This window comes from Aquarana catesbeiana, linkage group LG05 (assembly GCF_042186555.1).
Source record: "Aquarana catesbeiana isolate 2022-GZ linkage group LG05, ASM4218655v1, whole genome shotgun sequence".
NCBI classification, from domain to species: Eukaryota; Metazoa; Chordata; class Amphibia; order Anura; family Ranidae; genus Aquarana; species Aquarana catesbeiana.
In genome coordinates, this window is record NC_133328.1 from 81,928,851 (window position 1) to 81,943,083 (window position 14,233).

The following is a 14,233-nucleotide window of genomic DNA, read 5'->3' on the forward strand; positions in this document are numbered from 1 at the left end:
TTTATTTAATTCTATTTTAAAACCTATGTAAACCCAAAAACCCAAGTATAAACATATTGCAGCCTTAGTGGTCCTTGGGTGTGGAGACTGCAATAGAGTTCATTTTCTGTAAGTACAGATAAAACCTGTTGATGCCAGAATTTGTGTCCTTGTAACTTCCTGTGTACTGAACTGATATCTCAAATGTTATCAGCTTTCCCAGCTAACATCTGTGAACTACAATACACCTCTTCTCTATGTAATGGAGATGAAAAAAGGAGGTGGTGTTAGTAGTCCAAATCAGGAGAACAGTCTAGGACAGGGGTGCCCAACCTTTTGAGGAGCGAGGGCCACTTTAGCGACATGGTAACAGGTCGCGGGCCACAATGAGCGTAACGGGCGGATGGCAGGTCTGTGTCCACTCTGCATATGTAGAGCAGACATGGAAGCAGCCCGCTCTACCCTAAGGGCCCTCTGATCTGCTCAGACAGAAGGGGACAGATCCCCTTCTGTTTTTTTAAGCAGATCGGATTGCAGATAGGCGGGTGTAAATGGACACGAGTCTGTTTTCATCTGCCGCTCTATAGAGGTGAATGGAGGGTCTGATTAGGTCTGCCTGAAAAACAGACAGGCAGACCCGATCGGACCGATTGTGTGAAAGGGGCCTAAGGCTGCTTTCACACTGATGCACAGTGGTTTACCTGCATCTCAACTGACCTCAATCTTCACTTCTTCCTCAGGATTCCTGCAGCTGGTTGCTGCTGTCCCCCAGGTGGTTATAACTGGTGGCTGCTGCTGGCTGTCCTCCAGGGCTGGTACTGCTGTTGGGTACTGTGGACAGGTGCTGGTACTGCTGGCTGGTACTGCTGTTGGGTACTGCTGGCAGATACCGCTGGCTGGTACTGCTGGCTGGTACTGCTGGTTGGTACTGCTGGCTGGTACTGCTGATGGGTACTGGTACTGCTGGCGGGTGCTGGTGGATACTGGTACTGCTGGCTGGTACTGCTGGTGGTTACTGCTGACTGGTAGTGGTGGCTGATACTGGTACTGCTGGCTGCTGTCCGAGATCGCGGGTTCCCGTGCTTTAGTGTGACAGAAGCATGCGGCTGCAGTAGAGATGCTTCCTGTCACAGGTGGAGTACATTTGGTATCACTCCGCCTGTGAAGGAGCCGGCGCTATACAGGAAGCATCGGCTCTGCTTCCTCTAGTGGCGGCTCCGTTCTTCGCACTATTACTCGGAGATGGCGGGTCGGGAGCCCGCGGTCTGGGCTTGCTGAGCCGCCATCTCAGAGCAAGATGTGGCGGGCCACATCGGAGGAGGTCAGTGGTTGGGCACCCCTGGTCTAGGATGACAATGCTGCTCCTAATAGATACGGTGTGGTGAGTGAGAATTGTCCCCTTAAAGTGATTGTAAATGATAACCTTGTAAAACAACCCATTCAGTTTAAAATGAAATGAAAGGCAAAACATTTGTGTATAGATATAAAAAAACATTATTAATACCTTTTTTCCCTTTTTTTTATAAGTGATCACATTCACTGGGGGAAAGAAGGAGGAGAAGCAGCAGAACACTGAGCTTCCCAGTGAATGGCTGTGCAGCGGGGGCGTGTCAGGACAAGTCTGATCATTGGAGGAGAGCTCACCGGGGTCCTAGCACAGCTATAGAACTGACCACAGTGTGCTCTCCTGCTAAGTGTAGTCAGTTTTTGATAGGAAAGCAGAGGGACTGGCAGAAACACCAGGGATTTCACATAAAGAAAGCAATACAAAGAGAACAGGATACTTTTTCATACAAGTACATGGTACAGCAGGCGCATATCAGGAATATGAAGTGTTAGGATAAGAAATGCATTAAGGCCCCTTGCACACAAGGGCATCTTCCTGCTGTGCTTGCCTCCCTGCATTTTAGTGTGCCCAGGAGGCACAGGTACAGCATCCAGCACTGCTGCCTGTCAAAGTCTACGGCAGGCTGGTTGGAACTGGATTCCGGACATTTATTCCTGAACGCATAGGGTCCGAATCTCAAGTACCACTCAGTACAGCCTTCTGTTCCATCCATCTGCAGGTTGCCATAGACTTTGACAAGTTACAGGCAGCAGGCCTGGCCAGGCACATGTGCCCCCCAGCCATTCTAAAACACTGAGGCACTCATAGCAGCTACTGTAGATGCCCTCCTGTGCAAGGAGCCTAAAGCCCTGTACACATGGGCAAAATGTCCGGAGACATTTGCCAGTACAAAAAATATCACCCGACGTTCTGCCCGTGTGTATGTCGGTCTGTCGGACATGCATGCTGGAAAACCAGCATCCGACTGACTCCCAATCAGCGATCTCAGCCAATAGCAGAGAGCGCTGATCAGAGTGTTCTGGTGGGGGGGCCGTCTCCCCTTGTCAGAGCACAATTGCTCAGAGGGGGATATCGCTGAACAAACCTCGCATGGTTAGTACAGAGGCTCCAACCAGAGCTGCCGGTTTTTGGGTTGCATGAAAAAAAAAACGGTAGTGTGTACTGGGCTTGAGTCAGGATGTGTGTTACTGGCAGGATCACCAGGTGAGAAAAAAGCAAAAAAGGATCACCAAGATTGCCTAGGTTCTGATATAGACAAAAGGTTGTAATCTCTTATTATATTTATCATCAAGCAAATAAGTGAGGTGGCATAATCACCAGAACACAGGGTAGAATAAAGCCAACAAAAAAGGAAAACTAATGCAGCCAGCACAATTAACGACTGTAAGCTGATATCTTATCCGTATGAAATGTTACATACCTATGTTTTATATTTTATATTATTATATATTATTATATTATTTTATTTTATATTTGATACTAAATTTTTCTGCAGCTAAATATGGACCTGAATAGCAGTCGCCCCTCTCCCTCACTCTTAGCTGAAAAAGGAAATTTCCATATGACAACAAAGCATGCAGGTAATGCTGTGCTTTATTGATAGACAGCTCAGCATGCTTTGCAACCTTAAGACCCCTTTCACACTGGGGCCACGACCACGTTCACGGTAAAGCGTCACTCGTTTTAGCAGCTCTTTACCACTGTTTAAGCGGTGCTTTTAGCCCGCTAGCGGGGGTGGGGCTTTTAACCCCAAAGAAGGGGTTAAAAACTCCAGCGTTGTGGCGTTTCCGTTTTGGGAGCACTAAATACGGCACACCCAACCCGCCCCAAAGATGCTGCTTGCAAGACATTTTTGGAACGTCCCGCAAGCACGCCGCCCATGTGGAAAGTCACATGGGAGGCGGTTTTCAGGTGCTTAGCAGAGACTATTTCCAGCGCTAAAGCACCTGAAAACCGCTCCAGTGTGAAAGGGGTCTAAATGTCCTGATAGCAATTTATAATATAAAAACACTGCTTTATGAACTTGTAAAATTAAAAAAATTAAAATGTAATTGAACAGAAACTTTTTATAGTTTCCCTTTGCTTATTCAAGCATTTGTTAAATGTTCTTTAAAATGAGGTGTCATTAATGAGAATCTCAATTCATGCTCTGTGCAGTTCAAGTTTAATTTTGCGATGTACCTGAGAGAACTTGGCAGGTCAGATTCATTATTATTATTATTTTTTTTTATTCAGTCGATTTTTTCCTCTTAATGTACGTATTAAAAGTTTTACTGCTTCCACTGAATACAAAACAGATGTGAATGTAGCCTAATTGGTCTCCCCACCCCTCCCCCCAAATCTTTTTTTTCTCTCAAGGCATTATTCCGATATGCTTTAGAATGAAATGTTTTCTGGAAGATAAATTGCTAATTGCACCTAGCAATTCCCATCTGTGTAGATAAACTTATAAAAAATAGAAAAGTTCAAGTTCTAGTTGGGGGGGGGGGAGAAAATATGAAAGCAGAAAACCATTGTGTTATATGGAGACCTTCTGTTCTATGGGCCTCCTCTTATTGGAGGCCTGTGACCCCCTACCAGTGTAGAGCATGCTTTACAGTTCCTTGCGCCCCAAATTTTCCATACCAGCCAATTATTTTGATTGAAATACTTTGATTTGTTTACTTTTTTATTTTGGAATGATTATTCTTTAACCACTTAAGCCCCGGACCATTTTGCTGGCCAAAGACCAGAGCATTTTTTGCGATTCGGCACTGCGTTGCTTTAACTGACAGTCGTGCGACGTGGCTCCCAAATAAAATTGACGTCCTTTTTTTTCCCACAAATAGAGCTTTCTTTTGGTGGTATTTGATCACCTCTGCGGTTTTAATTTTTTGCGCTATAAACAAAAAAAGAGCGCCATTTTTGAAAAAAATGCATAATTTTTTACTTTTTTGCTATAATAAATATCCCCAAATAATATATAAAAAAAACATTTTTTTCCTCAGTTTAGGCCAATAAGTATTCTTCTACATATTTTTGGTAAAAAAAAAAAAAAATCACAATAAGCATATATTGATTGGTTTGCGCAAAAGTTATAGTGTCTACAAAATAGGGGCTAGTTTTATGGCATTTTTATTAATAATTGTTTTTTTTACTAGTAATGGCGGCGATCAGCGATTTTTTATTGTGACTGAGACATTATGGTGGAATTTTGACACGTTTTTGGGATTATTAGCATTAATACAGCGATCAGTGTGATTAAAAATGCATTGATTACTGTAAAAAAGGCACTGGCAGTGAAGGGGTTAACACTAGGGGGCAGTGAAGGGGTTAATGTGTGTCCTAGGAAGGGTTCTAACTGAAGGGGGATGTGGACAGTGCAGGGAAACTAACAGATCATCTGTTCATACTCTGTATGAACAGATGATCTGTCAGTTCTCCCCTCAGAGAACCGGAAACTGTGTGTTTACACACACAGTTCCGAGTTCTCCATGTGCCCCGAGCGATCGCGGGAGCCCGGCGTGATCGAGACCGCCGGGCACTCGCATCGACTCAGGGGGCGCGCATGTGCCCCCTAGTGGCTGTCAATGGTACCGACGCACCATGACGGCGATTCGCGCAGCCAAGCTATGTTGCCGCAGTATAACTGCGGCGGCTGGTCGGAATGCTGATAAACAAAAAAAGACTGACAATTTTGAAAAAAAAAACAATATTTTTTACTTTCTGCTATAAAACATTTAAAAAAAAAATAGAAAAAATCGAATTTCTTCATAAATTTAGGTCAATATATATTGTTACTTATTTTTAATAAAAAGAAATCCCAATAAGCATATATTGATTGGTTTGCGCTAAAGTTATAGTGTCTATAAACTATTTGATATTTTTATTTATTTATTACTACTAATGGCGGTGATCAGTGACTTATAGTGGGAATGCGATATTGCAGCGAACATTCTGACACTTTTGACACTTTTTGGGGACCAGTGACACAAATACAGTGATCAGTGCTAAAAAATATGCACTGTCACTGTACTATTGACACTGGCTGGGAAGGGGTTAACATCAGGAGCGATCAAAGGGATAAGTGTGTGCTTAGCCAGTGTTTTGCTATACTGTGGGAGGTGCTTTTACTAGGGGAAGAGATGGAATGTATTGCCATCCCTTCCCTCCTGTCAGTATGGCGATCTGCCTTGTTTTACGCTGCCTAATCGGCGGTTGCCGGCAGACATCGTGTACCGCACACCTGCTGATCGGCTTCTGCTGTGTGTAACTGCAGCAAAAGTGAGCCGCCGGCGGCGTGCATGCACACCCCCTACCCGGGAGAGCCTGAACACACACACACACACACACACACACACACACACACACACACACACACACACACACACACACACACACACATATATATATATATATATAAATAATGTGATCCGCTGCACAGGTGACGCCCTGTAACAGTAAAACTGCTATAGGGCAGACCTGAAGTGGTTAAAATCAATCAAATCAAAATACCAACAGTTTTTGCTTATATTTTGCTTGTTTTTTTGTTTTTGTTGTGCGGAGGAGCCCATATCTGGATGCACATGTTACTCTACACATTTTTACCTTTTTAGTTTAAATTTTGTAGTTTATTTTGTGTAATGTGGCAAAAAGTTTTTTTTATTATTTTTTAATAAAGCAAGGATTTGACAAAACTTTAGAAATATGGGATGTAAAGAACCATAGACATCATCTATAAGAATATTTGCTTTCAGCAAATTCGTGTTCTGTAAACCCAAATACTAAGCTCTCATATAAGCTTTAACATGTTGTCATTTCAAAATCCATTTCAGCGTTCAATATTTTTAAAGATGAATTCCAGGTATTGTAAAGGCCATAGGTACATTGGTTCAAGCTGGACTAATGTAACTATGTAAAAATATACCTTACCTGGAATTCACCTTTAAATTTGCCACTTTCATTAGAAATCTTCCTGGTGCCCCTGCCATAAAGATCCTTATTCAGGCACTTTCTGTTAATTGTGTAACAATGCTGTGTCCCTGTTTTGAAATTGTGCTCTTGTATTGTAATCTTCTAATCCACACTCTTTGGAGATTACAACAAGCCATGGTGGCACACAGGATCTATTGTTGTTGCCATCAGGGAGCCTACCCTGAGAAATGGCAAGCAGTCATTGCTCAAGTAAATGTAAACAGGAAGTGACCACAACAACGGATGAAAATAAAATGACTTTACTGCGAAAAAAAAAAAAGGAAATAGTTGTACCATTAATACGCACCACAAACATTACACAAATTTAGGTGGGTAGGTCAAGTCCACAGATTTATCTTTTTATGAAGCCAGAATTGAAAATGAAATAAACCTGGCAGTTGCCAAAAATTTCAACCAACTGAATGCCAAAGCCTTGGAGATTTGGCCCACCTTAAAGTGAACCTGTGGCCAGGCTATGGACAACACAATTTGTCCATAGCCTGTCCATTACATACTGTATATCCTTAAACTGCTTTTCTCAGTGCTAGCTTTATTGTATTTTCTCCGCTTAAGCAACCTCTTCCGTCTGTCTTCCTGAGCTCAGGTTCTGACAGAGACATCCGTGCGTTCGTGCTTTGCACTTTGGACTACATCACAGGCAGTCTGACGTGTAAATAAATAGCAGCCTGGAGCGGATTTCAATCCCTTCGATGGGGGGCAGAGCACAGGCATGTCTTGGAGGTGAAGCACAGACATGTAGTCTTCTGCTGATTGGGTTGTGCTGGCCAACGCATCAGCAAGTGAATTGGAACACAAAAGCTGATGGGACATGTAGTCCCGAAACCTATGGCCACATGATGCAGAAGAGCACACTCCCCGCTACAATTGGGTATCCGTATGATGGAGATATGTGGTACATAAATATGTGGGGTTATGCAAATTTTTTGTAAAAAACTAATAATGGAATTGTTATTGATTTATCTTATGGATTTTATTCATGTGAATTGTTAGAATCACTTTAACAAAAATTAAACAAGCTTAACAAATAGCCCTTGCTGATCAATGTAGCTACAGTCACTGTGGAGCAATGAATTCTCAAATTTCACAGCAGAAGCACTGAAGTTAAGTCTCTCAGCAGCTCAGCTTACCCTGCTCTCCTCTCACTGAGCACACATTACTTGTTTACTTTAGAGATTAGAAGTCTGCCAAGTCAATGCTGGGATGGGAAGCAGAGGGAGCTGAGCTGCCTGAGTTGACTTGAATAGCTTCCGTACTTTTGCAGAAAGAATGAACTGCTCCAGAGTGCCCGCAGATACAAAAGTCAGTAAGGGCTTGTTTTAAAGCTCATTTTCTACTTATTAAGTATATGTAAATACTTGAATATCCAAAGCTTGACCACAGGTTCCCATTATGCAAAAGCAGACAATGTGACTTACCAAAATGTTCCACATTTGTGTGATGAAATAAAGAAAGGTTTAGAAAGGTTAAAACTGCAGAGTGTATTAATAAAGAATGCAACAAAATCTGTGACAATTAAAGTATAACTAAAGGCAACTTTTTTTAGTTTTAGGATGAGGTGGAGAGGGATTAGAACACGTCAGTTTTTTTTATTTGATGTCTGTGTCTCCTTTATTGATTCCATTACAAATTTTGGGTTGTCACCAAAACAGAAATGGAGGAAATCTTCTAATTGGGACACTAGTTCTAGTGACAACCAGGAATTCCCTCACTTTGGATGGATCTCCTCTCACTTTTTGTTTTAGCTAAGGGACCGGAAGTGAAGGGAAATCTTCCTTTTCATAAATGAAACTGACAGGAGTTATAACCCTCCCTTACTCTATCCAAAATGGGGAAAACAAAGTTTTGCCTTTGGTTATACTTTAGAGAATTGAAATTAAAGCGGGTGGGTGGGTGAAGGTTTAGTCATTGATAACAAAATGGAAAAATTGAATGAAGTTACCTTACAAAATGTGTTCTCCACACATAGCCCCTAGCCCCATTCACACACATCCACTAATCACAGGACAGCGTGGTAGACTAGCTGTTATGGGTCCAGCATTCAATGCACCTTCCAAAAAGGCAACAAACTTTATTCTCAAAACTGGCCTAAACTGAATTAGTATATGGAAAAAAAATTATTGTAATATCAATTATTTTTCTTTGGTATTAATTTTTCTATAGTTTTATGTTTTTTTATATGAAAGGGCAAGTTTAATGAATTTAAATAATGTATTGCCTTTTGAAGTTGAATTTTACTAGCTTTCTCTTCCACAATAACTGTTTTCCAGGTCATCCATGTATCTCGGGTCCCTCAGCAATGAGATGGCATGGGAGGTCTTGGAAAACAGCAGCATTATGTAAGAAGGATTCATACATATTTTCAACTTTTTTGATTGTGTTTGTGGTGTGTTTGCGACGTCCTCTTTGCCAGTGTAATCGCTGTGATTTATTTCTGCAATCATGCAATGTTGTGCTTAGGGGTGTGTGCCAATCAGGAAGCCCCTTCATGGCGACAAAGAGAAATTAGTCTTAAAAAGTGAGCCAGAAGCCTGTTCGTGGTCTAATCACTGTGACATGAAATACCAGTCACTGGCATGTCATTTCACTTGTTGATTACCTATTGATCTGACTGCTACGACTAATGCTATGCGGCATTCTATGTGAAATTCTAAATTTACACACACTGTTATTTTAATGACAAAGTGGCAAAATGAAATGGAGAAATAAACACAAAACCCATTCTGCTTTTAGTTTTTAATACTTCCATTTGTACAGTGCTGTATTGCGTTCATTTTCACTACTGACTTCTGACTGTGGGGCAGCCATTGTCCTTAATAACACAACTCACCTGGGGTAAAGTTTTGTTTAAGAAAATGAGATAACCAATGCTGTGGCTTGGCCAAAACAGCACAATTCATGGTGACTTGAATACAATAGAAATGCTTTCACTGTTCACACAAAACTTTATCATGATACCCCTGTTGAGGTCTGTAACTTAATAAAATGGCTTTCCTGTAAGCTGAAATCTGGAAAGTAAGAATGGCTACAGGATAAAGTGATATATTGGATTAATGTTGTATAAAATAATAATTTTATAATTTAATAATTTTAATTAAATAATAATTAAAAATAATAATAAAAAAATGGCACCATGAATCAAAAGTGGGCACAGGCATCTTTTTGTAACTTTTATCTGTTCCCTGTAGCCCTGACACCCAAGTCACTTTAAAGCTAGTCATACACTGATCAAAATATGTTCGGTCCAGCAGGGACTGGCCAATTTCTATCAATGTGTGAGCTCCTCCACTGTTTGACTTATGTTGAAGGGACATGCTGGGAAAATTTCCATTGATCAACAGCTGCAGCCAATTACCTGCAGGCGCTGATCCATGTATTCTGACAATGGCAGGTGCCACTATCAGAGTACAATGTCACGAAGGGTGGGGGTGATTGTTCCATACACTTCATTTGTGTGGATGGAAGAATCTTTTCGTTTTTTTTTTTTTAATTCACCCCTCTGGCCTAAGGCCTTGTTCACACGGCTTCAGCTTGTATAAAAGGTGTCTGCATAGCAAGCTTTCACAAGGTATTTGTAAAGCTTTCGTCAATTTTATGCGGACTTGTTAAGCCTTTAAAAAAAATTTGGTTCCACCATGTGGGTGTTAAACACAGATCCTAATTGGGAGTGTTGACTGTCCTGTAGGTTTCAGCAGGCTTTCCACAAGTAGTGCTGAAGCTTGCTATCAGCCTTTTTGAAGTGACAGAACTCTCGTTAAGATCTGTGTCATCCCCATACGGAAACTAACTGGTTCTTTGACAGCATCAGAAAGCTTCTTGAAGTTTGCCTAAGGTTTTTAAAAGCTTGCCGCACACACCACTCTTTTATGCTTGCTAAAGCTCAAGTGAACAAGGCCTAATAACTACTGACTTAAGTAAAGAAAGTCGATACTTGTCTAGCCAGCTGCCATGCCTTTTTGTCAGTCCTTATAAGGACTTTACCATTTTGCCTATTCAGGACAAAATGATAGGTTCTCTTTAAAGTGTAACCCCTCACCTGCTGATACTTGCCTTTGCCATGCATTAGAGCCCTTAGTAAATACCCGGTGCTGCCGGGTGTGGGGGAGAACATTCAGCTAGATGTTCATCATCCATTATGACTAAACCCAATATTTGGAAGCCTGAGTCAAGGAGAACTGTGTATGAAGTAAAGTTTGAAAATGCATTAGTAACTGTAATTTTCCTGTCTTTAGGTTCTAATGCTGTGCTATATATTTTGTATGTCTCCTTTCACATATCATAAATAACCCCATGCTCTGTAGCAGTTGCCCCAATGTATGAAAATGTGTTTGATATGTTGATTTTTGGTTTGCAATCTGGGTTTTCATTGAATATTTGAGTAGTGGGCACACTGTTGGGTGGTATGTGTAGAGCCTTGTTCTTAGAATTGCCAAACTTCTTATGCCCTGTACACACGGTCGGACATTGATCGGACATTCAGACAACAAAATCCATGGATTTTTTCCGACGGATGTTGGCTCAAATTTGTCTTGCATACACACGGTCGCACAAAGTTGTCGGAAAATCTGATCGTTCTGAATGCGGTGACGTAAAACATGTACGTTGGGACTATAAACGGAGCTGTAGCCAATAGCTTTCGTCTCTTAATTTATTCTGAGCATGCGTGGCACTTTGTGCGTCGGATTTGTGTATACACGGTATACACGATCGGAATTTCCGACAACGGATTTTGTTGTCGTAAAATTTTATAGCAAGCTCTCAAACTTTGTGTGTTGGAAATTTCTATGGAAAATGTGTGATGGAGCCTACACACAGTCGGAATTTCCGACAACAAGGTCCTGTCACACATTTTCCATCGGAAAATCCTATCGTTTGTACAGGGCATTAGACTTTTTACTCACCTGCTGATACTTGCCTTTGACATGCTCCCCTTTCATTGTATTAGAGCCCTTGGTAAATAGCCGGCACTGCTGGGTCGGGGGGAGCACGTGACCGTCCCTGCTTCTTAAAAGATTGCAATATTTGGGCCAGAGTTGCTTGAACACTGCCATGTGAGGGAAGGGGGACAGTCACTAACTCTGTGTAAGCTCCAACACCATTCAACACAGAGCTTACACTGAGTTTGGACTCCTGAATCTGACTGAGAATTGGATAAAAAGGGGGTTCAGTTTACCCTTTAAATACATGCCCATTGTCTACATTTTCCTCATCATCTTCCTACTAAAAGGAAAATCAATGGGAGCAGTACTCAGTAGTAGTAGTAGTAGTAGTAGTCTGAATGCAGTTTGTGATTACCTTTTTTAGACAGATGTTCTGGATAAATTATGACTAAACCCAATATTTGTAAGCCTGAGTCAAAGAGAATTATGTATAAAGCAAAGTTTCAAAATCCTTTAGTAACTGTAATTTTCCTGTCTTTAGGTTCTAATGCTGAACTAGATATTTTGTATGTCTCCTTCCAAACATCACGTATAACCCTATGTCGTATAGCAGTTGCCCCAATGTATAAAAATGTGTTTTGATATGTTGATTCTTGGTTTGCAAACTTGTTTTCACTGTTGGGTGGTATGTATAGCCTTATTCTTAGAATTGCCAAACTTCTTAGACTTTTTAAAAAGTAAATGTCTTGCTAATCTCTGTACTCCACACTTGTGATGTAAAAACAACTTAAAAATTTCCATTGTGTACATCATATTTAAGTATATTTTTAATGGTAAACATGCCCTTGATAGTATTATATGAGCATGGGTGTTTCCTCAATACTAGAAGATATGGGATGTGTGCTGTAATTTAGCCCAAACTTTAACTGCTAATGGTTGATGTTTATATATCTCAAAGTAAGGGAGGTTTGATCATACCCTGTTTCTTTTAGATAGTACCATTTGATCACCATATGGATGTACAAAACAGGGGACAACGTTTAACGTTCTCTGTTTGATGTTCTGTTAAATTGTTCTACTATGGGATATGATCACTTTTCATACTCTGAACAATAAGGATTTTGGTATCTTGTCACTTGAATTGTAATACAACTAAAAGTATTTGATATGCGGTTGTGGCACATGAAAATGTGCCTGAAAAATAAAAGCTGGCAACCAACTTGCTTTGGCTTTTTCTCGATGGCTCTGAAAAAGTGCCCGCTGGCTTTTGCAGTGGACTGACTGGCTCCATATTCTTGCGTTACTCATTTCAGCAAAATAAAAATGTCAAGCAGGCTGGTAATTTCTACCTAGCATAAGTAAAGTGCTAGTCAAGGTCTAAGATTAGCACAGTGATTTGGTGGTTATGCCTTTAGACACTGAGGTCCTTGGATTAAACCTTGCTTGGACACAATCTGCATAAAGTTTGCATATTCTCCCTGTGTTCCTATGGCTTTTCCCTGGGTGCTCCAGTTTTCTCCCGCACTCCAAAGACTTGCTGGTAGGTAACTGGCCCCTATCTAAATTAGCCCCAGTATATGTGTACAAATAGGATATGACCATGTGTTATCGCAATCTACATACCAATCCCAAGCTGATGAAAGGTTTGATGAAAGACTTTGTGACCTACCTCCAAGAAAATTTTATGGGAAAAGGCCTTAAAGCGAATCAGACATGATGCCCAGAGGGCTGGCCCATAATGCCCAAAGTCATATGCGAATCAATAGAATTACTGTATCTCACAAAAGTGAGTACACCCCACACATAAATTTGCTGTCCTCTCAAAATAACTCAACACACAGCCATTAATGTCTAAACCGCTGGCAACAAAAGTGAGTACACCCCTAAGTGAAAATGTCCAAATTGGGCTCAAAGTGTCAATATTTTGTGTGGCCACCATTATTTTCCAGCACTGCCTTAACCCTCTTGGGCATGGAGTTCACCAGAGCTTCACAGGTTTCCACTGGAGTCTTCTTCCACTCCTCTACGACCACATCACGGAGCTAGTGGATGTTTGAGACCTTGCACTCTTCCACCTTCCATTTAAGGATGCCCCAAAGTATGCTCAATAGGGTTTAGGTCTGGAGACATGCTTGGCCAGTCCATCACCTTTACCTTCAGCTTGTTTAGCAAGACAGTAGTCATCTTGGAGGTGTGTTTGGGATAGTTATCATATTGGAATACTGCCCTGCGGCCCAGGCTCCGAAGGGAGGCGATCATGCTCTGCTTAAGTATGTCACAGTACATGTTGGCATTCATGGTTTCCTCAATGAGCTGTAGCTCCCCAGTGCCGGAAGCAGTCATGCAGCCCCAGACCATGACATTCCCACCACCACGCTTGACTGTAGGCAAGACACACTTGTCTTTGTAATCCTCAGCTGGTTGCTGCCACACACGCTTGACACCAAGTAAGTTTATCTTGGTCTCATCAGACCACAGGACATGGTTCCAGTAATCCATGTCCTTAGTCTGCTTGTCTTTAGCAAACTGTTTGTGGGCTTTCTTGTGCATCATCTTTAGAAAAGACTTCTTTCTGGGACAATGCAGTCCAATTTGATGCAGTGTGCGGCATATGCTCTGAGCACTGACCGGCTGACCCCCCACTCCTTCAACCTACTGCATCAATGCTGGCAGCACTCATATGTCTATTTCCCAAAGTCAACCTCTGGATATGACGCTGAGCACGTGCATTCAACTTCTTTGGTTGACCATGGTGAGGCTTGTTCTGAGTGGAACCTGTCCTTTTAAACCGCTGTATGGTCTTGGCCACCGTGCTGCAGCTCAGTTTCAGGGTCTTGGCAATCTTCTTATAGCCTATGCCATCTTTATGTAGAGCAACAATTCTTTTTTTTTTTTTCAGATCCTCAGAGAGTTCTTTGCCATGAGATGCCATGTTGAACTTCCAGTGACCAGTATGAGAAAGTGAGAGCGATTAACACCAAATTTAACACACCTGCTCCCAATTCACACCTGAGACCTTGTAACAATAACAAGTCGTATGACACCGGGGAGGAAA

General features: G+C 41.6%; 1 protein-coding gene across 8 annotated transcripts in view; it reads left to right on the forward strand.

Moving 5' to 3' along the window:
• DIP2C (disco interacting protein 2 homolog C) overlaps window positions 1-14,233 on the forward strand; it is a 751,814-nt gene that overhangs the window by 274,909 nt on the left and 462,672 nt on the right. For 7 of the 8 annotated variants that reach the window (XM_073629914.1, XM_073629915.1, XM_073629910.1 and 4 more), the window contains exon 2: window positions 8,569-8,637. The exons of the other annotated variant lie outside the window; for it this stretch is intronic. In XM_073629914.1, coding sequence (XP_073486015.1) covers window positions 8,569-8,637 — 69 coding nt within the window. The remainder of the gene's footprint in view (window positions 1-8,568; window positions 8,638-14,233) is intronic. 8 annotated transcript variants of the gene reach the window in all.